The sequence below is a fragment of the Podarcis filfolensis genome (genome assembly GCF_964270895.1).
Source record: "Podarcis filfolensis genome assembly, chromosome: 6".
In the NCBI taxonomy this organism is placed as follows: domain Eukaryota; kingdom Metazoa; phylum Chordata; class Lepidosauria; order Squamata; family Lacertidae; genus Podarcis; species Podarcis filfolensis.
The window spans coordinates 887444-913230 of record NC_139609.1 but is presented as its reverse complement, the minus strand read 5'-3'; the positions used below and the strand labels follow the sequence as shown (position 1 = coordinate 913230).

General features: G+C 45.8%; 1 protein-coding gene across 6 annotated transcripts in view; it reads left to right on the top strand.

Annotated features, from left to right (window-relative positions):
• The window catches only part of PDE4DIP (phosphodiesterase 4D interacting protein), a 91440-nt gene that overhangs the window by 10365 nt on the left and 55288 nt on the right, over window positions 1-25787 (top strand). For 5 of the 6 annotated variants that reach the window (XM_083621354.1, XM_083621357.1, XM_083621355.1 and 2 more), the window contains 5 exons: window positions 341-451; window positions 13127-13203; window positions 17624-17732; window positions 19224-19399; window positions 20345-20462. In XM_083621354.1, coding sequence (XP_083477480.1) covers window positions 341-451; window positions 13127-13203; window positions 17624-17732; window positions 19224-19399; window positions 20345-20462 — 591 coding nt within the window. Of the gene's footprint in view, window positions 1-340; window positions 452-13126; window positions 13204-17623; window positions 17733-19223; window positions 19400-20344; window positions 20463-23562; window positions 24507-25787 lie in introns of those variants that run through there. The other variant, XM_083621353.1, reaches the window with a different exon arrangement.

Below are 25787 nucleotides of genomic sequence, written 5' to 3'. Positions count from 1 at the left end.
CACAGCCTGTCTCAGATTACACCACTTGCGAAGGGGTTCATGCAGGATGAGCGCCTGCCAAGGATTCCTCAAATACCTCCTGGAGGTAAAAAAAGAAATGGAACTGCACTCTGCCCCAGAGTTGAGCAGCAGCCCCAGAGCTGAAGGGCAGCTGACGCCCAGAGCTTTGAGCTCATCCCAATGTCTCCATAGGCATCCCAGGCCTTGTGGCTGTAGCCCATTTCTCTGGGCTTCCCCTCTTTTCTCGGCTTCACAATGTTACTGCAGTAAAAGGGGTGAGAGGAGATTTCCACCCCATGGATCGCCCACCATGTCTAATGGCTACCGTACTCTGTCTCAGCACCTCAATGACTTGAAGAAGGAGAACTTCAGCCTCAAGCTGCGCATCTACTTCTTGGAGGAGCGCATGCAGCAGAAGTATGAGGCCAGCGGGGAGGACGTCCACAGACGGGTGAGCAAACAGCCCTGCAGGGCCTGGGGACTGCAGAGTCTGAGCTCGTTTGGCCCTGGAGGCAGAGCTGGGCAAGAGTTTTCTATACTACTTAACTGAAGAAAAGTCACTTCATGGAGCTAACAGTGCTTCAGTGCGTTGGGCTGCTGTCTAGGCTGGCAGTTCTGCCATGGTGTCACTCTGAAGTTGGGCTCTGGCTGGAGTCTGTCCTTCTGACAGGAGTCGCCTGGGGTTCACTGCTAGTTATCACTGCCTGGAGGAGGGTTTTGAAATATGGGGGGTGTGGGGAGCCTTGTGGAAAACACGAGAAGAGGTGAGAAACTTGCATGTACACTCCAGAGATAGCTGGTGAACCTGCAGAGTTTGTGTTTTTTCACTTTGTGAACAAACTGCGGCACTAAGTATAATAGTCTTTTATGTTCTTCTTGGTAATTCAATCAGACAACTTTGTTAATGTGCACCAAACTTAGAATTCTGAAAACATGAGCATTGGAGAATAAAATACTGTGTGACAACAGAACAGAATGTATAGCATCGAAATATAAAAATGCAGTATCTGGGCAATTGAAACTCATCTTATGAGGAGAATAGTTGCAAGCAGATGGGTTTCTCTAAAAGATTTGTTTGTGGAAGGTGCTTGATTTATGGATTTGATTTTGGGGGGTTCCTGGCTAATGGGTCAATTCCGTCTGCATGAGCGGATGCTGAAAGAAAGTTTGGACATTGGAATGTATCCAAAGGAGAGGAAAGTGTGACTTTTGGTTGTTGGTCAGAAATATCAGAGGAGGAAGGATTTGAAGGGTCTGCTGCTGCTTTGGGGAATGGGATACTGCCGTACAGAGAAGTACTGCTACTTGTCACCCATATATTTGTGAAACAGCAAGTGTTTCAAAAATTATATCTGTTTCCTTTTTTCAAAAAAATTATTATTACATTTTCAATTTTTGTAATCACAATATCCATACATACATCAATAAACTCAAACCTCGCTCTTACCAGAGCATCGACTTCCTCCCACCCCTCTTCCTGACTTCCATATATATTTACTTTAATCTTAGCATTTCTATAACCACTTTTTTACCTTCTCTAATTTTTATATTTCCCCTTGTTAAATGTAAATCAGTTCCTTATATTATCATTACAAAACATTTCAACTCAAAGCTACAAACGTTTTCAGATGTTTACAATATTCTTTCATATACAATATAATATAAATTTGCTGACTCTGGGGCTGCGGCACTCATCTCGCTTTATTGGCCGAGGGAGCCAGTGTACAGCTTCCGGGTCATGTGGCCAGCATGACTAAGCCGCTTCTGGCAAACCGGAGCAGCGCACGGAAACGCCATTTACCTTCCCGCCAGAGCGGTCCCTATTTATCTACTTGCACTTTGACATCCTTTCGTACTGCTAGGTTGGCAGCAGCTGGGACCGAGCAACGGGAGTTCACCCCGTCGCGGGGATTCGAACCGCCGACCTTCTGATTGGCAAGTCCTAGGCTCTGTGGTTTAACCCACAGCGCCAATAGTGTGATTTTAAAAACCTCTATGTATTTTAACCTTATCGTACCACAAATACGCGTCAAATCCCTCTAAATCCAATACATCTGTATTATCCAATGTTATCCAATCTCTCAACCAGCAAAAACAAGATGCCTCATAATAAACTTTTAGGTCCATTTCCAGTACTTTTCCCCAACCCTGTAAACTTCTCTACTGCTCAGAGAAGAGGGGAATATGCAACAATATTTTTAAACGGTGGTTTTCAAACTGTGTTTGAAGGAAGACTTGGTGGTTCTCTGAAGTTTGCCAGGGTTTTCTCAGAGTGAGTGTCAGAAATGGTGGGAAGCTTATCTGAAAAGCAGCTTGCTGACCACTATCAACCTTCTTTTGCAATGTGCAGTTGCAGGAGAATGTGATGACTTTCTAGTGCACACACTCCATTTGTTTGGTGTGGCAGCAAGGGCCAGGGAGCCTTGCCAGTGCTCCGGGTTAACCAAGGGTGTACCCTGCCTACAACATACCCCCAATCTTCTGCCATGTGCTGTGATTCCTCAGCAGAAGAGTCAACAGGAAAAAATTCCTTGGAGGTGGAAAACTTTAAAAACCAGCATTTAGAGCAACTTAGTCAGGCATGTCACCAGACTCTAAGGGAGTGGTGTTTGACTTACTCACTACCACAAAAGGGTGTTCACTCAAAGCAAGTGTACATATCTGTTTAGTTTGCCAGAGAACTTGATAGAAATGGATGTGGAAAGTTGTAATGGAATGAAGGCGGTGCATGAGAGAAGCCTGTGTGGACGTGTCAGATGTTGTGGGGGATTCGCACTCTTCAGATGGAGATGGAGCCTGGTTGGAGGCAGATTGAAAGTGCCATATATTATTCCATCTCAGAAACTTTGCAGGCAGTAAATTGGAGAATAGGTTGGGACCCTCTGCCCTCTGAATCAAACCAAACGACACTTAAACCTAAGATTGCATTCACGGTGCTCTACTAGTTCTAGTCCCAACAGGGGTGCAATGAGGACCAGAGCTTGGGGCCAAAATCTGCCTGGCACCTGGCCTCTGGACCACCACAAGGAGGACAAGTCTCACCGGGGCAGAGGAGGCTGGTTTTCACAGCATCCTTTCTTTCATTTCAGTTTTTTAAGTATCTTACAGCAAGGAGGCAGTTAGCTAGGCACATACATGGTGACAGATACGCAGGGACTTTGGAAAACAAAGCCAGCTGTGGAGGTCAAATTCCAATGTCAAAATGGAGCTAACATTTTGAAAATATGCTTAATGGCACTCTTTAAGAGGCCCAGGTAGCACCTGTTGTGATTCATGAAGCAGTAAATAGAAATACAAGTAGAATGTCTTATTAAGAGCAGGGCTGTAGCTAGGGGGGGTGACGTGGGCCCCTGCCAGGGGTGCAGACGAGCCCCCCCCAAAAAAAGACTTAAAAATATGTCCATAAATATACCTAAAAATAAAAATATCAATTATTGCCTCATAAGAAAAGGTTTTAAATAGAGGGTGAATTGAGTGGGTGGGGGTGGGGGTTAGAGGAGAGGCGGAAAGAAGAGTTAATTTGTCAGTGACTGGGGAGGGGCGCAATCTGTGCGGTTCTGCCAGGGGCGCAAGATCACCCAGCTACGACTCTGACTAAGAGACTTACCAAGGCAAAGTAGAAGGGGAGACAGGATATTGCCTGGTTTTTTCCTATATTGACGCAGTTTGATAGGTGCCAGTTATGGTCCCTTCGTGTATGACAATTAATTCAAGTGAAATGTTGACAGCTGACTGCTGGACTTATAGTATCTGTACATCTTTAAGAAAAGTGGCTGGGATAGCTGCCCACATGCTGACCCAGTAAGTCTTCTTGATGTCCCCTCAACACAATGTTGTTCAGCATAGATTGAAGAGAAGCAGGTTCTATCCCCATGAAAACTGACTTTCACAAGGGACATAGCACAATTGACCCCTCTTTTGTTTTTTAATTATCTTATTTATAAAAACCTGCATGTCACATGTGTTGGTCTTTCATCTGCCTTTGACTCCATTGACTGATAGCATCTCTGGGGGGGAAACTATCAGTTACTTCATTTGACTGCTGCTTCTTATACAACAACTGTACTTTAAAGTTGATATTAAAATTGGAAGTGGCCTTGTCTTTCAGACTCAATATTTATATCGAGAGATGCAAAAAAAGGTTGGACCCACTGATGATGATGATCCACTTATTTCTCCAGTAATATCATGCCAGGATATTTCTGCTGAATATGAAAATGAACTTAGGATTCCTCATATTTTCAAGTACTCAGATATTTGGACTTCATATATTAAAATTGGGACGCGGGTGGCGCTGTGGGTAAAACCTCAGCGCCTAGGACTTGCTGATCGCATGGTCAGCGGTTCGAATCCCCGCGGCGGGGTGCGCTCCCATTGTTCGGTCCCAGCGCCTGCCAACCTAGCATTTCAAAAGCACCCCCGGGTGCAAGTAGATAAATAGGGACCGCTTACCAGAGGGAAGGTAAACGGCGTTCCGTGTGCTGCGCTGGCTCGCCAGATGCAGCTTGTCACACTGGCCACGTGACCCGGAAGTGTCTGCGGACAGCGCTGGCTCCCGGCCTCTAGAGTGAGATGAGCGCACAACCCTAGAGTCTGTCAAGACTGGCCCGTACAGGCAGGGGTACCTTTACCTTTATATTAAAATTAAATCCAACCATTAAAGGGCGGCTTGTCTATTAGAAGCAACTCTTTGGTCCTGCTAGCAGTTCCATCAACAGCCAAAGTTTACTGTGCAACAGGGCAGAGTAGGGCCTTCTCTGTTATCACACCGCATATGGCAGTTCATTTGAATGAACATGTTGGGAGTCTGGACAGCAAGTCTTGTTCCCCTGATTCTTTAAGATATTGCAGCCCTGGCCCAGGACTGGATTCCACGATAGGGTTAGGCAATTTAAGACCCTGGACTTAAAGATATTGCAGGGCTCCCAGGGCCAGCCCAGTCATAAGGATGGCTGAAGCAGCCGCCTCAGGTGTCAGAATCCGCAGGGTGATGTCCCCGCAGGGGCCCCAGCCAGGGTCCTGCAGTGGCTTCTTCCGGTGAGATCTCATGGCCAAGGGCAGCACCTCCCTGTTTCGCCTCAAGCAGCAAAATGGGACTGGACGGGCTGCCCCTGAGGGCTCTCCCTTTAGATAGTCATGTGAATTCCTTTGGTTCCCAAGCACACAATTAGCATTCCTCTTCTTCCCCAGGTCACTGCAATTTCATGCTTCAGAATGACTTCTACATAGCTAAAAATAAAAAATAGTATCATTATCTTAACCAGAAGGTTCCCAGGGTGGCACACAATGAATTAAAATACAATACAGCAATATTACATAAAAATGATTAACATAACAGCAGTCCAGCTTCAAAAGAAGCCAGTTTTTAAACCAACCACCTCCATGGCCTGATGGAAGAAATGCATCTTTGCCTGACATCTAAAAACAGTGAACACGTTCAGTAGTCTCATCTCCAGTGGGAGGGAGTTCCAGTGAGCAAACCAAGAAGAATCCCAACAGGTGAGGAAGAGCCAGCCCACAGCAGAGCTGCTCCCCTCCTCAGCTGGAGCATTTGCGCAATCGACGGCCTGGGTTATGGAGGTGGGCGAGGCTCATGCCACTGCCCAGGATTGAAGGCCACCTCAAGGATAGTACCACATACAATACAGAACCCAATTTGACCATCAGTGCATGCGAGTGGAGGGCTGTGGGACCTGTGCCATGGCTTCTTGTACTCCTCGGGTTCCCAGGAGTGTGTTTACTTGCGGCTTTTGTTCATTGCCAGGACCAGCAAGACTAGCAGAGCTCAGGCTGCCCACCCTGCCCAGGAAGAATCAGCCCGGACTCTGCAGGAGAAGGAGCTCTGCCTCACTATCCTTTTAAAGTGTTTGGAGACTCTTAGAGATAAGGAGATGTCCAGATTATATATCTGGACTTGAATAGGGCTTTTGACAAAGTCTCTCATCAAGGACTCCTGAGAAAACCAGCAGTCATGAAATAAAAGGACATGAATGTGGATATGGTGAGGAGTTATGAGTGCCATTTTTTTGGCTCTGAAAGGTTGCTAAAGTCCATCCCTCCTGATCAGGAACAAAATAGAGAGGTAAAAGTGGTCAGTAAATAATTTGTGCTGAGTTGAGCAGCATCTTTCAGCTCCCATGAGCACAAATGTGGGTGCACACATGCTGCCTCCCATAAGTAGCAGAATATGCCACAAATGTGCTTTACCCACAGGGTCACATAGATGTGCATTGTGGGGATGGGTGGTATAAACATCTGTCCGCCACCTGGCTGTGTATCCATAGCCCTGTATGAAAGGAGGGGAGGGGCTGGCCAGAGCAGAAGGCCTGTTCTGCTTGCAATGTCCTCGGGTCCATCAGGCCTCCATCATCTCTGGTTAGAACAATCTCAGGGGGAGAGTCTGGAAGAGACCCGAGGTGCTCGTGAGCTACCACCAACCAGAGCAGAAAATACTAGGCTTGATGGACCCATCTTCTGACTTTGTACAAACACATTCGTACTAAGAACTTGGGGCTAAGAGGTTTACAGTCAGTGCACTGCAAGAGAAATGTCACCCTGGTGTTGACAGGTGCCCTCCAAATTGTGAAAAGCAAGTGCAGGCAGCTGACATATCACAGAACTGCCAGCCAATAGCTTCTTCTCAGAGAGGGAAGTTATAAATAGCCTGGTTACTGGGTAAAATGATTGCGAGGTTTGTTCTGATTCTTGCTGTGGGAGGGAGAACAAGTGAGGCAGCAGAACTGGCAGGGCCTTATCAGACAGGGTGGCTTTGCAGCAGGAAAAGAGAGGGGAGAACCTAAAGTGCCACTTTTGGTTTGTCAAACATTTGCCAACTGCTCCCTTGCTGTACCAGACCCGTCACAAACTCACATCACAGACTGGGAAACAGTTCAGTCAGTAAGGAGTGGCACATCTAGCAAACTAGAGAGATGCCCTAAATATTGGACAAATATTGGACGCAGCATTCTGCTCGGTTTAGATCTCCTGGCTTTCAAGAGCTGATGCCAAGCCCCAGGCAGCTGTTATGCCAGCCAGGGAACATTGCTGGAGAAAGTAAATCACAGTTGCTTGAAAAGCACTCCCAACTTTCTCTCTGACTGGAAAAATGGAGGCTGTGGCTCTAGGAGAGTAGAGCAAACCACACAGGGAAACTAGTAATGGCTGGAAAGGTGACATTTGAGCCATCAGCTTCCTAGCCCAGGTGCCATCCACACAGAAGTCCCCTTTATTTGTGGTGCATTGCTGGACTGGCATTTTTTGCCAACGCAACTGCTGCTCATAGGACACATGCAGTGGAACATGCCTGGCCTTCCTTTTGTGCTATGTTTCTAGGAACAGGTCCAGGCTGTAAAGCTCTGTGTCCAAGCACCTCCCCCCCCCCTCCGCCAGTGCTTTCCCCACAAAAACCACTCTTTATTACTGAATCAGAGCAAATGGCAACCCATGGGAAAACTCCCATGGTTGTTTGCTCTGATTCAGCAGTAAAGAGCAGGTTTTCCTGGGGAAAACAGTGGAGGACAAAAAAAGCACTTGGAAATGGACTGAGAAAGTGTGGGCCTTTGTCTAGAAAGCCCAGGACAAAAGATTTGTGTGGATGCACCCTGAGTCTCCCCTGTTTGTAACACTGTTGCATGCCACTGCAATATGCAATGAAAAGTGTCAGGGTCTTAAGAAATGCACACAAAATCAAGTGGGTGGTGCCTGAAAGGTCACTTTTTTAAAAAAAAATCATTTACCTGCATGTGCTCTTCCACGTCTGCACAGACTAATCATGCAAGTTAATAAAGAGTGTGATCTTCCCAATGACTGGCTAATTCCCCAGAAATGACCTGTGGGAGAAATATTCTGTCTACCAAGGACCCTTTTACTCCGCCTTGCCATTTTGGGGGAACCAGGCTCTTTATCTCAATTTAAGTTGATGGAAAAGAAAGACTTGATTAGATCCCCAGTGGTTGGGGTGGGGTGAGAAGCCCCACCAAGATTTATTGGGGCAAAAGGCTCCTTGGCATGTGTTGGGATTAATATACCACCACAATCATGTTCCTACCACAGCCGCAAATTTAATTCCTCCACCAAAAAAATGAAATGCGAAGGTTTGGGAGGAAGGCACAAGTGCAGGTGAACACAACAAGAAGCAGTGTCCACAAAACATGCAAAATCTGACCATCAGGAAAGTAAAATGGAGGATAAAACTTCATTCCTATAGATTCCAGCTCTTTGAAGTTAAAAGTCAAGGAAGGTGGGGGTAAAGCGCACCAAATTGATTGGAACTATTCCTGTGGTAATAGTAACAATTGCACATCACTGGTTCACATGAAAATCCACAGAGAAAGAGAAATGCAGCCAGTAAAAATAAATTGGCACAAAAGAAGTACAAAGAACAATGCAATAAATGAGCAAAAGTGGCCGTACAGTGGTACCTCAGGTTACATACGCTTCAAGTTACATACGCTTCAGGTTATACACTCCACTCACCCAGAAATAGTGCTTCAGGTTAAGAACTTTGCTTCAGGATAAGAACAGAAATCAGGCTCCAGCAGCGTGGCGGCAGCAGGAGGCCCCATTAGCTAAAGTGGTGCTTCAGGTTAAGAACAGTTTCAGGTTAAGAACGGACCTCCAGAACAAATTAAGTACTTAACCTGAGGTACCACTGTATTATTATTGGTTGGGCTGTGGGTCATCAAGTGCTTCATGAGCAGGCAGGAAACAATAGTACCAGGAAAAGCGTGGGTTGAACCTGAGGGCACCAGACAAGTCAGAAGATGGCTGTTGAGCATGTGGGCGAGGGATCCAATTGTGGATGGGCAGCTCAGATTCTCTGTCCGAAGCAGATGATCTGTGTTCTCTAAAGCAGGCAACTGAAGTCGGGACATTCTGTTCCAGGAGAGGCAAGCATCACATGGGTCTGCTGGCTTCTGGCCATGCTATTCACAGGCTACTGAATAATACAACTTCTGCTCCTTGGCTTAAATTGGCACAAGGGGAATACAAAAGTGGCAAGTGACGCGGAGTTTCATGGCGCAGCTGCGTGGGGATTTGTGGGCAGTTGTGCTGGTGCTTTACCTGCTTGACAGCTGGAACCCCCAGTGGAGCCGTCTGTCTTCATGCCTATTTGCACAAAGAGCAATTTTATGTGACCACAGTGACATGATGAATGGAGAGGTGGCAGGGACCCATGTTGGGTTGAGCATGGGATGAAGCAGTCATGTGCTCTTTGTCAGGATGTATCCAGGGGGCAACCTCTAGAACCCCTCCCTGGATTCAGAAAATCTCACTACTGGCCAGCTGCCAATCTCCTCTTCTTGGGTGCTGGTTCTTGGTGGATTTTTTCTTGGTTAGGGATTTTGTAAGCAGAGGCTGCATGGCCAACTCTCAGGGATGTTTTGAGGGGTGACTTTCCTGTCTTGGCAATAGGCTGCGCTCCACGACCTTGTTGGTATGCACTGTGTGTGTGTGTGTGTGTGTGTGTGTGTGTGTGTGTGTGTGCAGTGCCGGATTTATGTATAAACTAAACAAGCTCTAGCTTAGGGCCCCACTCTCTTGGGGGCCACCAAAAAATTTAAAGGGAAAAAAACCCTGGATGTACATTTCCAAAATATAAGATAAAAAACAAATAAAATAAAACCTACATACAGCAACAGTGTTTTGTGTTGTGTAGGCTCCTATATGTTATGTGCAAATGGCTTTAGATACCTATTAGGTCCATAAATTACCATATAGCATATATTCAACACAAAAAACAGCGACAATTTGTTGTTGACAAAGGACAGCTGGACATATAAAGGGCCCCATTACCTTCAGTAGCTGAGGGCCTCATCAAATCTAAATCCGGCCGTGTGTGTGTGTCTATCTGTTTTTTTTTATATATATATAAATTTTTTATTGGTTTTTCAACACATATTAAAAGACAAAACAACACAATACATTAACAAACAAACAAACATATAAACACGTATAATTTCTTAACCTTTCTTTCCTAAAACCTTCTTTCACCGACTTCCCCATACCTCCCCTTTCTGCATCCCTGTTTTAAATCCTTCCAGCAACCCCTAATTTCAATTTCTCATAAACACTTTCTTTAACTCTTTTTTCTTTTTCGTATCCAATTGTTTGTCACTGCAATTCTATTTTGCATTACCCAAGACATTTTAACATTCATTAATTTTACAACAATTCTTAAGATAAACTTTAAATTTCTTCCAGTCTTCTTCCACCGTCTCTTTCCCTTGGTCACGGATTCTGCCAGTCATCTCCGCCAGTCCCATGTAGTCGATCACCTTGGTCTGCCATTCTTCCAGTGTGGGTAGTTCTTGTGACTTCCAATACTTTGCTAAAAGTACTCTTGCTGCTGTTGTAGCATACATAAAGAACGTCCTGTCTTTCCTTGACACCAATTGGCCTACCATGCCCAGGAGAAAAGCTTCTGGTTTCTTCACGAATGTGCATTTAAGCACCTTTTTCATTTCATTATAAATCATTTCCCAGAAGACCTTAATCCTAGGGCACGTCCACCAAAGGTGGTAAAAGGTACCTTCAGTTTCCTTACATTTCTAACATTTGTTATTGGGCATGTGGTAAATTTTTGCCAGCTTGACTGGGGTCATGTACCACCTATATATCATTTTCATAATGTTCTCTCTTAAGGCATTACATGCCGTGAACTTTATACCGGTGGTCCACAACTGTTCCCAGTCAGCAAACATAATGTTATGACCAATGTCTTGTGCCCATTTAATCATAGCTGATTTAACCGTCTCATCCTGTGTATTCCATTTCAACAGCAAGTTATACATTCTTGACAGATTCTTAGTATTGGGTTCCAGTAACTCTGTTTCTAATGTCTATCTGTACTTTATAATCTCCTTTATATTCTTGCAAACTAAGAGTGGGCTCAAGTCCATGAACATTTCTGCCATCATAAATTTGTTAGTCTTTAACATGCTATATAGCTATATAGACTCTTTGTTGTTTTTACTTGGAAACTCAGGAATTTATTTTGAGTACTGGGACTTAATGGAGCACAATAATCCACTCCTGCTTAGCCAAAGCTTTCTTTACTGGACCAGAGGCGGAGGCATGTTGTTGATTCTGTTTACAGTAAAAATAAAAATAAAAGGGGTAGTCCTTTTAATTCAAATGGGAATCTAGATTCCGCCCCGCCCCCCAAGCCAGATAGTTAGATCATGCAGCTTCTCTTCTTTAAAACAGTTTGGGGCAATTTTTGATGGAATTCTTTCCTTCCCATTTTGAGAGCGGAAAGTGCAACCAGACTGGCACATGCCACTCCAGGCTCCACAAGCGGTGCAAGAGTCTAGGGATTCCGGTCAGGGTTGTGTTTCAAGGCACAGCAAATATGAGTGTCTTTAAGAAGTATGGTTTAATTGACACAACTTAGAGCCTTCAGTGTTGCCCCTCTCATAGCTTCATCCAGCTTGGGTCTAAAGCAGCCTCCAGCCATGGTCCCTGGTCTCTGGGCGCAGCCTCCGCCAGCCACTGCTGCATATGAGTTCTTCTTAACCCTGTTCCCCCCACAAACCCATAACAATACAAATAGACAGCAAAGCAATTGTGCAAGTTTCGACTTTACTAAGATGATTTCTAAAAGCTTCAAAAAGTGGGTTAAGATAGATAACCTAAGGATGGGTTTTAGAAACCACTGCACTGTCTCTTCCTGCTTGCTTTTTTCTTTCTCTCCCCACTCCTTTTGACACCATCTCATAGTTGCTTGTTCTCCTCAAGTTCAACTTCACCAGAAGCTGATGGAGCTGCCTGAAGAGGTAGAATATTAAAGATAAAAAATAGTTTGTTGTGACAGCAATTTGATCAGTCTGGAGCTGCTGCTGCTGCTGCTGCTTGTCTTCAGACCTCTCCACATGCAATGCCCTGACCAAAGCTGCATGTTGGCTAATCTTAAAGTGGGGAGGAGCTGCTGCACAAAAGAGCTGAATGGCTTCAAAATGCCCAAGTCAAGGCGGAGGAGAAGGTCACAGTGGCCATGGTTAAGTGGACACAAGACTTTGGATATTCAATAACCATGCCACAGTGGGAAAATTTGTGGGGGAAATCATTGGAAATTGGAAATTTACAAATTGTTATGTCTTAAGAGAGAATTTTCTAAAAATGCAACACCTATGGTATCTAACACCTTGGAAACTGTTGAAGATGTACAAAAGTGTCCCAAGCAACTGCTGGAGGTGTGGAGACACTTTCTATCACATGTGGTGGCTGTGTAAGAAAATCCAGGCATTTTGGGAGAGTACCCACTTAGAACTACAAAAAATGATAAAGATTTCCTTTATGAGAAAACCAGAAGCTTATCTTCTGGGGATTACAGATTTGGATATTCCACAAAAAATGAAAGGTATTTTTTTATATGCCACAGTGGCAGCAAGAGTTCTTATCGCTACAAAATGGAAGAGTGATGAAATCCCCTCTATTCATGAATGGATCCAAAAGCTAACAGAATATGCAGAGTTAGACAGTCTATCAGAAAAAATAAAGAACAACCCAAAACAGGAATTTGTCTCAAAATGGGAAGTCTTCAAAGCAACTATAGCAGTTTAAACTCTGTCGCAGCATTTGAATAACTTCGGTAGTAGCTTTAAGAAAGATATGAGACCTAAGATAAACCAATAATTAGTTAATCTATGATAAAAGTGTGTATTGGCAACAAATAATATATAATTGAAATAAGGAATAGACGGGAGGTCAGGTCTGTAGTTCAAGGACCACTTTTTGCTTTATTGATTTGTAATTAATATTGTCTTTATCACTGTTTTTATTTGCATTTTTGTTTTGTTTTATCCTTTTTTGGTGTATCAACAACAACAACAACAACAACAACAACAACAACAACAACAACAACTACAACAGCATGCCCACCCAGTTAGGCTCCTGATAGAGCACCAGAGTATTGCAACTGCAATAGTTTGTGGAGATTTCTCTATGTTTATATTTATTTCACCATGTCTTCAAAAAAGGGAAGCTCTTTGTGTGCTGCTACCAGGTACCTCAGTATTTGAAGTCAAAAGGAGACAGACCTGCTTCAAGACTGGAATACTGGTGCAGCAGGAGAGATCCACAGCTGAGCAGATTATGATCCTTCATGCCTGTTTGTACCTTTCAGAACATCGAGCTGAAGGTGGAAGTGGAAAGCCTGAAGCAAGAGCTCCAGGAGAAGCAACAAAGCTTGGACCAAGCCCGGTAAGAGGTGGTACAGATGGGTCTGCAGAGCCCGGTTCACACACATCCCGCCCTTAGGAATGCACACATGTGTGTGTTTGTGTGTGTGTGTATTTGTGCATGCACACAAAGAGAGTTTGCTGGGCCCTTCTGTTTATCTCCTGCACTACACCAAGGTCACAATCCTGTGTTCACATTTGAGTTCCCAGATCTGGATTTTCTTTAATTTAGCATGCAAACCAAGTTTCTTGCTTTGTCACTAAGGGTGGATCTAAACATGGGGGTGAAAATGCTATTAAAAAGTCAGAAATCAGATCGTTTCAACAAAAGAAAAAAATCTCTATGGAAAATTGTGTTTTAAAATTTCCTGCTCTCTGGTGCCATCTGGTGTTGCATGTTTATAGCACATTCAAATGGCTGTTTCTTTACTAATGTAGCTGAGTCCCAAGATGCCTGTTATTGCTCATGTAGAGCTAAACAGTCAGAGTCAGATGCCTCAGGTATTCAGAATGTTGTCATTTCTATTGAATCCCAAGGCAACTGGGAGGTTTCTTTGGACTGGGTTCAACTAAATAGTTGTGTTAGCATGGCAGGGCTTCCCTGCTCTGCTCCCCCTGGCCCCCTCCCCCCAAATCAGCTCTGCGGGGAGAAGAGGGTAAATATTTCCCCCTCCTGGTAAGCAGCCTTAGTGCAACATTGAATTCCACCCTTTGTTTTTAAAGAGGTCAATAAGACATAAGCTCTGGGGACAATTTTCATTTTTTAAAAAAATAATTTTTATTAACCGACCAATCAAATCAAATCAAATCAAATCACATAAATTCCGAATTACAAAGCCGAATTTTAATTTTTTTGTTGGGGGGACCCATATTTCAAGTTCCGAAGGGGATTCCAATCATCTTCTTGCTGCTGCGTTAATATCCACAAATCTGTCCAAATAATGTTCATAATTCTATCCAGTCCTATCTTGCTGTTCTCACATCTCATCTTGTTCGTATATTTTTCTTTTTTTCTTTATGATCTCTTCTGATAAGCTCCTTAAGCAGGTAAACACCAGTTATAATCCTGTGTGAATTTTCCGTTCGTCCAATCATCATGTCAAGATGGTTTCCATATATCATCACTTTCATAAATAAGAGCACTCTTTCCATCATCAGTCTCACAAATCTGTCGCCTTCTTTAGTCCCTCTGAGGAGGCTCACCCACAATATGAAAACAGATCTATTCCTCCTCCCAGACATAAGTCTTTCGACAGAACTTGCCAAAATGGCGACGCTATTTTTTGCTGCGTCATTCCAAAGCTCTTATACTTTCCACGATCTCCTTAAAACATGCTTTGGTTAGAAAATTATCTCCACACAGTCTTAAATCCTCAGCTTAAGTCATTTAAACGGCATTTCTAACTTGTGACTTGTGAGGGGGGGGGAATTCTTGGTTAATCACATAGAGAAAAGAAAGGAAAGTCCCCCCCCCATCCAGTCTCGTTGCCGAACATACCGAGCCTTGGTGTGTCTTCTCATGATTTATTCCTGTTCCTCGACCCGTCTTGTTTCTCAGAGATCTCTTCGGTTAGCAGTCTTTACTCCCCATTCTTCCTTGAAATATGTGCATTAGCTTCCTCCTAATTGTTTCTTTTGGTTAGTGGGGTAGAAGTGGAAGGATCATTAGGCGCGAGTGATCATGCTCTTCTGAAGTTTACTATACAGCGGAAAGGAGCAGCCAAGCATACTAGGACTCAATTTCTTGACTTTAAGAAAGCCGACTTCATAAAACTTAGGGAAGTGCTGGGTGAGATCCCATGGACAGTAATACTAAAAGGAAAGAGAGTTCATGATGGCTGGGAGTTTGTTAAGAGGGAGATAGTAAAAGCACAACTTCAGGCAATACCAATGAGATGGAAACATGGAAGGTGCCTAAAGAGGCCAGGGTGGCTATCTAAAGAACTTTTAACTGAGTTAAGATTAAAAAAGGATGTGTACAAAAAATGGAAAAGCAGGGAAACCACCAAAGAGGAATTCAAACAAATAGCCAGCATGTGTAGACACAAAGTCAGAAAAGCTAAAGCACAGAATGAACTCAGGCTTGCTAGAGAGGTTAAAAGCAACAAAAAAGGCTTTTATGGGTATGTTCGTAGCAAAAGGAAGAACAAAGAAACAGTGGGGTCACTCAGAGGAGAAGATGGTGAAATGCAAACAGGGGACACAGAAAGGGCTGAAATCCTCAATGCCTTCTTTGCCTCAGTCTTCTCCGATAAAGAAAACAATGCCCGACCTGAGGAATTTGGAGCAAATGATTCAGCAGAGGAAACACAGCCCAGAATAACTAAGGAGACAGTACAAGAATACTTGGCTAGTTTAGATGTATTCAAGTCTCCAGGGCCAGATCAACTGCATCCAAGAGTATTAAAAGAACTGGCAGATGTGATCTCAGAACCACTGGCAGTCATCTTTGAGAATTCCTGGAGAACAGGCGAAGTCCCGGCAGACTGGAGGAGGGCAAATGTTGTCCCTATTTTCAAAAAGGGGAAAAGAGAGGACGTAAATAATTACCGCCCAGTCAGTCTGACATCAATACCAGGGAAGATTCTGGAGCAGATCATTAAGCAAACAGTCTGTGAGCACCTAGAAAGGAATGCTGTGATCACCAATAGTCAGCATGGATTTCTGAAAAATAAGTCATGTCAGACTAACCTGATCTCGTGTCCAGAGGAGGGCAACCAAAATGGTCAAAGGCCTGGAAACGATGCCTTATGAGGAACGGCTAAGGGAGCTGGGCATGTTTAGCCTGGAGAAGAGGAGGTTAAGGGGTGATATGATAGCCATGTTCAAATATGTTCAAATATATAAAAGGATGTCACATAGAGGAGGGAGAAAGGTTGTTTTCTGCTGCTCCAGAGAAGCGGACACGGAGCAATGGATCCAAACTACAAGAAAGAAGATTCCACCTAAACATTAGGAAGAACTTCCTGACGGTAAGAGCTGTTCGACAGTGGAATTTGCTGCCAAGGAGTGTGGTGGAGTCTCCTTCTTTGGAGGTCTTTAAGCAGAGGCTTGACAACCATATGTCAGGAGTGCTCTGATGGTGTTTCCTGCTTGGCAGGGGGTTGGACTCGATGGCCCTTGTGGTCTCTTCCAACTCTATGATTCTATGATTCTATGATTCTATGATTCTAAGTTGCTGCAGCTAGAGGCGCGAATCAGAGACAGCGTCCAGGAGCGCCGAAGTCCGCACAAGGGCTTTCTGCCTAGTGCCCCCACCTCCTCAAATTCAGGGGTGGTATAGGGCACAGCAGGCAAGGGCAGTCCCCCCCACACGCTTGGGGGGGGCGGGAGGCTGTTTACTCCCATCACAGCCTCTTAATTACCTCGTGTGGGTCGGAGAGATGTTATTGTCAGCCATCTTCCGATGCGCCCCTAGTGGCCCCCGACAATTTTCATTTTAAATGCATTTCTTACTATCGTTGACATACACAACAGACAAGCATAGTCAACAACTTACATTGTGTTTTATTCCTAGAGGGGGATCCATAGGGAAAATACAAATCTTGTAAGGTACAATGAGACATGTATATTCATTTCTTAAGTTCTCTCGTCCAGTCTCTGGGGACAGTTTGCAGTCACTAGGATGAAAGCCTTTGATTGTGTCACTGAGTGAAACAAGCAGGCTCTGGGACTCCATTGCTTCTCTTTTCGCAGGGCTGGGGAGCAGAGGGAGCTTTCTGGGGGTTGCTCTGCTCTGTTTGAGTTGGCATTGGTGCCCTGGAGTTTGACTAAATAGGTCTAAGATAAATGCACTTTCTGTTCAAAAGCACATTTTCTTTTACCAAGCTGCAGAAAAACTTTGGGTTGGATCCAGATTTAGTCATACTTTAAAGTGGACTCATGTTTGATTTCTTCCAAGCATTAATGTACGAGGAACGCTTGTGTTCCAAACTATGCTGCTACAACTTTTGGTGACGTTGCTGCATTGATCTTGGTGGATGGATCCTACTCTGAGTAAGCTTGTGTTAGGTTTGCATAGAAGTAAAACTCAGTAAAATAAATGTAATTTTCTACTGTGTATCTGTGGTTAGGATTGGGCTATAACCCCAAATTCACAGGTTCCTCAACCCTGGCCTAAGGAGTTTTCAGTATGTGCAAAAACATTTGTCCCTCGTCACTTTGATCTCTCGCTTTGAGCTGGGCTTGTCCATCAAGCCTTGTGTTTTCTCTGCTCTGCCTGCTGGTTGCTCTCTAGGTTCTCAGGCAGAGGCCATTTCCAGCCCTGCTGCATGGCACCCATTTCACAAAAGGTGCCCGTGAGGATCTGAACCTTGGTCTTTCTGCAGGCAAAGCAGTCAGTCTCCACAGAGCCATGGCTCCTCCTTTTCTTGTTAGTATTCCTTCTGCCATGTACCAGGGGTGTTTTTTTCTATCTTGCCAACTAGTGCTATGAATTTCAGGGCAGCAGCTGGGAACCTGGGTAGTCAGAATGAGGCTAAGATCTCTCACCAGCAACAGAATGAACATGCCTATGAGATCCTGGAGAAGAAAATCCACCTTCTGCAGGAGGTGAGAAAATTCCCTTACAGGGATTTATGTGTGTGTGTTTTGCTGACCATTTTAGTAGGGCACAATCATGAGATCCTGCAAACACAAAAAGTATAATAGAAATAGATTCACCCCAGAAGGGTCAGTATTCAGGTAAAGAAATGACATTCTGGAATGACTGTTACAGTTATGCTATATTATACTTATGTTTTTTACGTTTTGTTTGCGTTTGCGTTTGTTTTGTTTTTCTTTTCTTTTCTTTCCCCCTTTTTTCTTTCTTTGTGTATTCAGTAGAAATGTTTGTATTCTTTGTTTCATTTGTATTTGCATAATAATTCAATAAAAAAATCCAAAAACTTAAATCTTATAATGAGCTCTGTTTAGATTAGCCACTCAAGTCTGTTTAAAGATAATTAGCAAGCTAAGCTCTTGGACAGCATTTTACAAAGCCTCACTGAGGGTAACTATCCTGGAAAAAGACAGTTGGGAAATGAGGAAGTTCAGTTCTAGTGTTGTGTTTATTCAGGTGTGAGATTTGGGAGTTCCGTGGCTCTCACTTGTGGATTCTGTTCACCCTTGCTCCAAGAAGTGCTCCCATCAAAGGCAGTTTATATGCCCCCTCCATGTTTAAATAGCACATGAGGGGCTGCATGTGTGAGTGCCATCTCTGGCTGCCTGTCCCAAGTGGATCAAAAAGGTGCATTGAATGCATCAAGAGATGTGTGTAGAATCCTCCATATGCTGGAAGCGCCTGATCTCATCAGGATCCCCTCTCAAACGGAATAGCTATGTAACCTTAGGAGTGGTCCTGCATTGTCATGGAACTTGCTATCTAACCCTAATTCAGTTAAATGATGAGGAATATTTGTTTTCTGGAGTAAATATGCTTGCAGCCTAGGAGCTTAATGAAAACCATTACTTCAATGTACTTACGGCTAGAGAATGGTGTACATGTGAACTCTGACTGCTCCTGGTCACCATTTGTGATGGATGCAGACTCTCTATCAGAGTTAGAATCTGTAGGTGCAAAACAGAGGCAGTGATGTATATCCAAGTTGATTTAGGTGGGGTGAAGGGGTCTCATTCTATGATGTGGTTTTGACAGACTAACTGTACTGATATTCCATATTGAATGTTGACTGTAGATTTCACCAATGCGTTCATTCTCAATGTCAAGTGAGAGAATGACTTCAATGAGGTGTTACAAGCAGTCCAAGCCCCTCTCAGAGCCATCCATCCTGCCTGTGAGCCTTCCCAAGACATTTGTGGCCTGCCAAGTAGGATGAAAATACCAGGTGCCTCCTCTAGAGCAGTTTTCAGGTGACACTTGGGAAAACTTTTACAGGGCTCATGTAAATATCCATCACAGTCTTCTGCTGGCCTCCTCCTGATTTCTTCTGAAGAGAAAGACTGAGGTCTCTTTGGTTTGGACACAACAGGAGACATCCAAACTGGAGGCACCTACTCTTTCAGGATTCCTTTGGCTGATTTCATCTCTGATTCTTCCTTTAGGAAGCCCAGTCGGCAAAGAGCAAAGCAGAGAGGATGACAACTATGGCAGAGGTTGAAAAGGATCGCTGTCTGAAACTCACCAAGGAGCTGATGAAGTTCACCAAGCTGCAGGATGAGACCAGGAAAAGCCAGGCTGTTTTGGAAACCTACAGTGCTATGTTGGCTGAGAAAAATAAGTATGTTTCTATGGATTTAGTTCCACTGATTCGGTTTGTGTCTGCCACCCGTAATGTTAAATCTTCTGAGAAATTTGGGGGATAGGTTTTTTTTATTTTCCCCAAAGTTGTGTCAGTTTGCATTTCTTAGTGCAGAAGGTAGAGCTCTTTCCTATTTTAATTAATTCAAGAGGGTTCTGGAAGCTTCTCTGTATGAAAGAAACAAGCAGAAGGTTCATTATATTTAGTTATCACTTCAGAGAAGCTGAGTACAGCTGGCTTAAAAGTGGTCCTGTTCTCTCTTTCTCTCAAGGTCATGCTGACTATAATAATAGGCCAGAAGGAGCCTGGATTTGCTCTCTTTTCTTTCTTTCTTTCTTTCTTTCTTTCTTTCTTTCTTTCTTTCTTTCTGGTGTGGTGTTCTGTACACAGTATGCTTAGTGTTAAGGTTTAGTCTTATTATTTGTAACTTTAAGTTAAGTTTGCTGCCAATCCTAAATGTATAGATTTGACCATTATGCTCATTTGCCTTCAGTAGCAGTAAAGCTCTGCTGGATGAAATAAAATTGCCTCTGGTCTATTTTTGGGGAATCCTGCAATGTGTTTAATTTTTTATTCTAACTGTATGCTGGAATCTGCTCAGGATCAATATTGAGCAGAATTCATGACAAGTTGAAGAGGTCTGCGCAAACTTTGTATCTCTCTTTTGGGGGCAGGGGTGAACTTGAGGCCTTGCTGCTGGAAGTCTCCTGGCTTGTTTGGTTTTGTGCTTTGTTGGTGGAGGAGGTGCTCCTCTGAGTGACAGGCTGACAAAGCCATCCGTAGCTCATTGTATTTGCCTCCGTGATGTCCTGACCTGGTCTAACTGCCCACAGTCGTGCCAAATGGCCATCCTGCCCTGGATCTCTGTATCTCGTAGTGTTCCTTGCTTCCAGCCATGGTGACCAGAATGTTTTTCCTCTGCAGGAAGATTGAGGAGCTGGCTTGGAATCTGAGGGACAAGGAGCAGCTCCTTGAGCAGCTCTCCACAGAGAAGCAGAACCTGTTGCAACGTTTGCAGGAGCATGAGGAAATGAAAGTGCAGGTAACAATGCAGCTGAAGTTTCTCCAGTGCAAGCACTGTTTTTCTAATGGTTCTTTTGCATCCTGCCTGCCCAAACGGCCTGCTGTTGGGTTCCTTGTGGTCCCTTCTCTAGCCACACAAGATGTTTCCCTCTGCCTGGGAAGTGTTTACGCTGGTCTTCAGAGGCCATGAATCATTGTTTTCAGGAAGCTGCCTCCCTTTGCCACTTCTCTTCCCACCTGTGCAGATATTGGAAACGTGGCCTCCTTGCACGAACAAGAACCCCTTCAGTCCCAATCTAATCCTCAAGCATCATTGGACCCGTAACAGAATCCCCCCAAAGATCCCAGATACCTTCCAAATATTATTATTTTTGCTAATACAGAGTAAAGCAGACATGCTTTGAAAATGAAACAAGCCTCACAAATACCATGGACCTTTTCACCTACACATTACACTTTGAGTACCTCCCCCCCCGCCCCCGCAGTCCAAATAGAAAGACCATTCTGTCCTCACATAGCAGATGAGCCGACAGCCCTTGTTACAGAGGCATTAATGTGCAGTGTCAATTGAAAGAGGCAAGCTTCTGCTTCAGCGAATGCAGGCAGAGGAGCAGCATGGTTCCACCTAAGCCCACCAGTAGACAAAGAAAGAGATAAAAAGCCCCAAAGCTGCCAGGAGTGAGAAGGTGCCTTTGCTGTTATGTGGCATTCCTCTCTCTCTCCCTCTCTTTGTACATGTGTGTATTCCTGGATGACTGTTAGCAGGACTGAGACAATATCGCCCCCTGAAGCATGGAGCTGCAAATATACTTAATAAAATGGTCCAGTGACATGGGAAGACCAGGGAGTTATGTTACTAATTACTTATAATATCAGGCAATAGCTAGTAGCTGCTCATCCTGCACTGAAATCACAGGAGGAAATAATGGGGGAGTGGGGAAACAACTGCATTTCTCTACATACAAAATACTGCATTTGAGCAATTTGTAGTCCCTACAAAATAAAACAGGGACGCGGGTGGCGCTGTGGTCTAAACCACTTAGCCTCTTGGGCTTGCCGATCAGAAGGTTGGCAGTTCGATTCCCAGCGATGGGGTAAGCTCCCAGCTCCTCCCAACCTAGCAGTTCGAAAGCATGCCAAAAAGTGCAAGCAGATAAATCAGTACCGCTCCGGTGGGAAGGTAAATGGCGTTTCCATGTTCTGCTCTGGTTTCGGTATTCCGTTGCACCAGAAGCGGCTTGGTCAAGCTGGCCACATGACCTGGATACCTGTCTGTGGACAAACTTCGGCTCCCTCAGCCTGTAAAGTGAGATGAACTCCGCAACCCCAGGGTCATCTGTGACTGGACCTAACTGTCAGGGGTCCTTTAACTTTTTAACAAAACAACAACAACAACAGTCAACTGCAGTTATCTGACAATGTCCTCTGGATTCTCCATCAAGGTGAGTATTCAAAGGAAGGCGATTCCAGAGAAAATAGCTAATGTGGAAGGAAACTGTGTTTCCTTGTGGTGGAAGAAAGCCAATTATTTGTCTTAGGTTCCAGTCTAAGTCTCTTTTAAAAGTATAAAAAATGTTTTGGTCTTCAAATAACTTTCAAAAAAAATCTGTGAGTCACAGAATTAAATGCAGCATTCCAGTAATAATTTCATGACAGAATAATTGTCTTACTTCTCCTTTGTTATTTATATATGCGTTAGAGCCAGTGTACTCCTCCTTTCTTTGTTCCTAAAGCTTAATGGCTTTTTATCCTGTGTATTAAAGGTGGCTCATTTATTGGAAAGGCCATGACCCTCTTTCCATAGGCACCAATTTAATGTGGGATTTGTGTTCCTATGGTTTAGCGGAATCAAACATACATTGCCAATGGCTTAGTTCACATGTAATGCTGAGCCAAACTATTGTTTAGTGGGGAAAACACAAGCAGGTACGTTCCTGGCAGCTGTACTCCTCCCTTGGGAACCAGGCAGAGGGCCTTTTCGGTGGTGGCACCCGCCCTGTGGAATGCCCTGCCAGCAGATGTCAAACAGATAAGTGGCTATGTGATTTTTAAAAGATATCTGAAGGGAAGTTTTTAGTGTGTGATGTGGTATTGTGCTTTTACAATTTTTTGATGGGAGCTGCCCAGAGTGGCTGGGGCAACCTGGTCAGATGGGCTGCATAGAAATAATGAATTAATATTATTGGTCCTCCTGCTGCTGCACTGTGGTTTGGCTAAGTGTGCCATCCAAACCTGGGCATGTGGTTTGCCCCCAAAAACCAGGAGATCAGGTTCAGACAGCACCCTAAACTGAGTAATGGTTTAAGCATGGCAGCAGGAGAGCTCGGGGAGGAGTTCAGTGATGCCAGTCTGTGAGGACTGTGAGTTCACACTATGCCATGGTTTGGCTTAGCTTTATCTGCAAACTGCTCTGTCAATTGTATTACTCACAGATACATAATTCTTCCCTTTCACATACATAATGCAAGCTCAAAACATCTGAATTTGCATATCTGATGTGACTGTACGTTTAAGGTTTGCCTAAAACTTTATTTTTCTGGTTTTTAGTAAGTCACTGTGTTCTATGTATTTAAATCCTGATCGCATGAAAGTTCATTTTAGATGGCGTAATTATAGAGCTGTAGAGCTGGAAGGGACCCTCAGCGGTCATCTAGTCCAACCCCCGCAATGTGGGAATCTCAACTGAAGCATCCGGGATAGATGGCCATCCAAGCTCTGCTTAAAAACCTCCAAGAAAGGCCAGTCCACAGTTTCTAGAGGGAGACCGTTCCACGGCGGAACAGCTCTTCCCGTCAGAAAGTTCTTTCTAATACTGACCTGAGCCCATTGGTTCAATCCTGCCCTCCAGAGTGGGAGGAAAAAGCTCGCTCCATCCTTCCTTGGAGGGCTTTGCCTGCATGGCCGGGTGCTGGGGCCCCTTCCCCTCGGGCCGGGAGAGCCGGGAGGCTGCTGCTCTGAGAACGGGATGCTGGAGAGCTCCGGGGGCTGCCGGGCGGGGCGGGGGACTACGACTCCCAGAAGCCTCCGCGGGCCGGCTGCGGCCGCCATCTTGCCGGGGGACCGGGCGCGGGCGCGGCCGGAGCATCTCTTGGCGGGCGGCGGGCGGCTGCTCGGGGCCGCGCTGGGGATGCGCTCGGAGTGGTGCCGCGTGTGCGGCCGGGCGCTGTGCGGCACCCACCGGCGCTGGCTCTTCCACGGGGCGTCGGGGGCGCCGCCGTCTCCCGCGCCGCCGCCCTCCCGGCCCAGCCTGCAGGTGCTCCTTGCTCACGCGACGGGGCGCGAGGTGTCCCGCGACGGGCGCGCCGAGTTCGCCTGCGGCAAGTGCGCCTTCCTGCTCGAGCGCGTCTACCGCTTCGACACGGTCATCGCGCGCGTCGAGGCGCTGTCGGTGGAGCGCCTGCAGCGGCTGCTGCTGGAGAAGGAGCGCCTCAAGCTGTGCCTGGCCGCCCTCTACCGGAGGACCAACGGCGCCCCCGAGGCCCCGCCGGAGGGCCAGCCGGAGGGCCAGCCGGGCGGCGGGGGCGCTTGGGACGCCCGCTACCTGGCGCTGCTCCAGGAGGACTTCGCTTTCTCGGGCCTCGAGTGCTGGACGGAAGGCGAGGCGCGCGCCGACGAGCAGCCGCCCGGAGCCCCGCGACGGTGCCGGGGCTGCGCGGCGCTGCGCGTGGCCGACGCCGACTACGAGGCCGTGTGCCGGGTGCCGCGGAGGGCGGCGGCGAAGAGCGCCGGGCAGCCCCAGCGCCCCGGCGACGGAGAGAGCCTGGACGACGAGGCGGCGGAGGCGGAGGCGGACGGGCCGGTGCGGAGGCGGAGGCGCGCCGAGGAAGCCGGCTCGTCCTCGCTAGAGTCGCTGGCGTCGGGGCCCGCGGGCGGCGGCCTGGCGGCGGCGCTGAGCCTGCTAAAGGCCTTCGGCTGCAAGCCCGTGCGCAGCCCCCGCGGGAGCCGGCTGCCGGTGCCGGCGCGGAGAAGCCCCGAGGGGGCGGCCGGGGCTCCGAGCGAGGCGCCCGAGCTGCGCGAGCTGTGGGAAGAGCTGTGCGCCGACTACGTCCCGCTGCGGCCGAAGGTAGCGCCCTCCCGGGCCGCCGCGGGGAAGGAAGGGCTGCTGTCGGGGGCCGGGAGGGAGCCGAGCGGGGAGGAGAAGCCTGTTTTCCGGCGAGGCCCTTGGCCAGGGGATGCCGCAGCCTCCGGATCTGCCGGCTCCTTTTTAGGTTTCCGAAGGAGCGGCTGGCCGCGCATGTAAAGGGGCTACAAATCCTTGTTTTCGTTTTACCGTTAAGAATGCATTTTATTCAAAACGTATATTGGACTTCGTGCAACAAAGCAGTGCTTTCCCCCCAAGTGGATGTGTTGAGCATCAGGGCAGCAGAACAAAATCCCGCTTTCTGTGCTGTCATGTAATTAAGTGCAAAACGTGAAACTGCAAAGTTGGCAAAATTATTTTTGAAGGAGGAGAAACCCTTAAAAGGCATGGATTGAGGAGGGGGTGGTCTTGTAAACGGAGTGTACACCTGGCAGCATTGTGACAATTTTCTCTCCTGTTGGTGACCTTGTACAGATGGTATCTAATATGGGCTTGTGCTGCCTATAGACAGACTTCTGCAGTTTAGATATTCTAAATAATTGGTGTGTCACCTTGAATTAATGGCAGCTCCCCTAGAACTGTGTCAGCTGCAGTTGCCAACATTCTAGGTACCATATGCAATGGAGTCCTGGATTCTCTTGGCTTTGCTAGAATTTGAAATCTCATTAAGTTCAATTTCTGGTTGTATTTAAGAAATTGTGCCTCTGTCATCTTTAATTTAGAAACATCCATGTCAGCCGAATTGGATTCACGTCAGTGATAAGTGCTGATTTCAGCTAGCAGCAGAAAATTTAAAAAATGCATACCAATGATTGGTGACAATGACATTTTCATCTAGTTATCATCCAGCTTTGATTAGGGGAAGCTCACTGAACTGCTTTTAAACACAGTAGTGGAAGCTTCGCATTAAGAGCTGAGCCTCCGAAGCCTTTTGCGGCTGAGGATTATATTGAGCTTGTAACACCTTGAGAAAATCTTGTTCTGTTAAACCTTGGGGTTATCACTATTGCAAAGAAGTAGGTCCTTTTCTAGAGCTTTGGCTTAAATTGAAGTCACTAGGTATGACAAGACTGCAATTGTCGTAGCACTGAAAAGATCCCCAAATCTGTTGGCCTTCAGCTGGTTTGTGGCCTTTTTGACCCATAACTTGAGTGGCTACCTGGCAATCCCATGCATGTTTACTCAGAATTAAGTCCCATTAAGTACAATGGAATTTCCTCCCAGGTAAGTGTGCATCGGATTGTGCCCGTGGGGTGGGTCTCA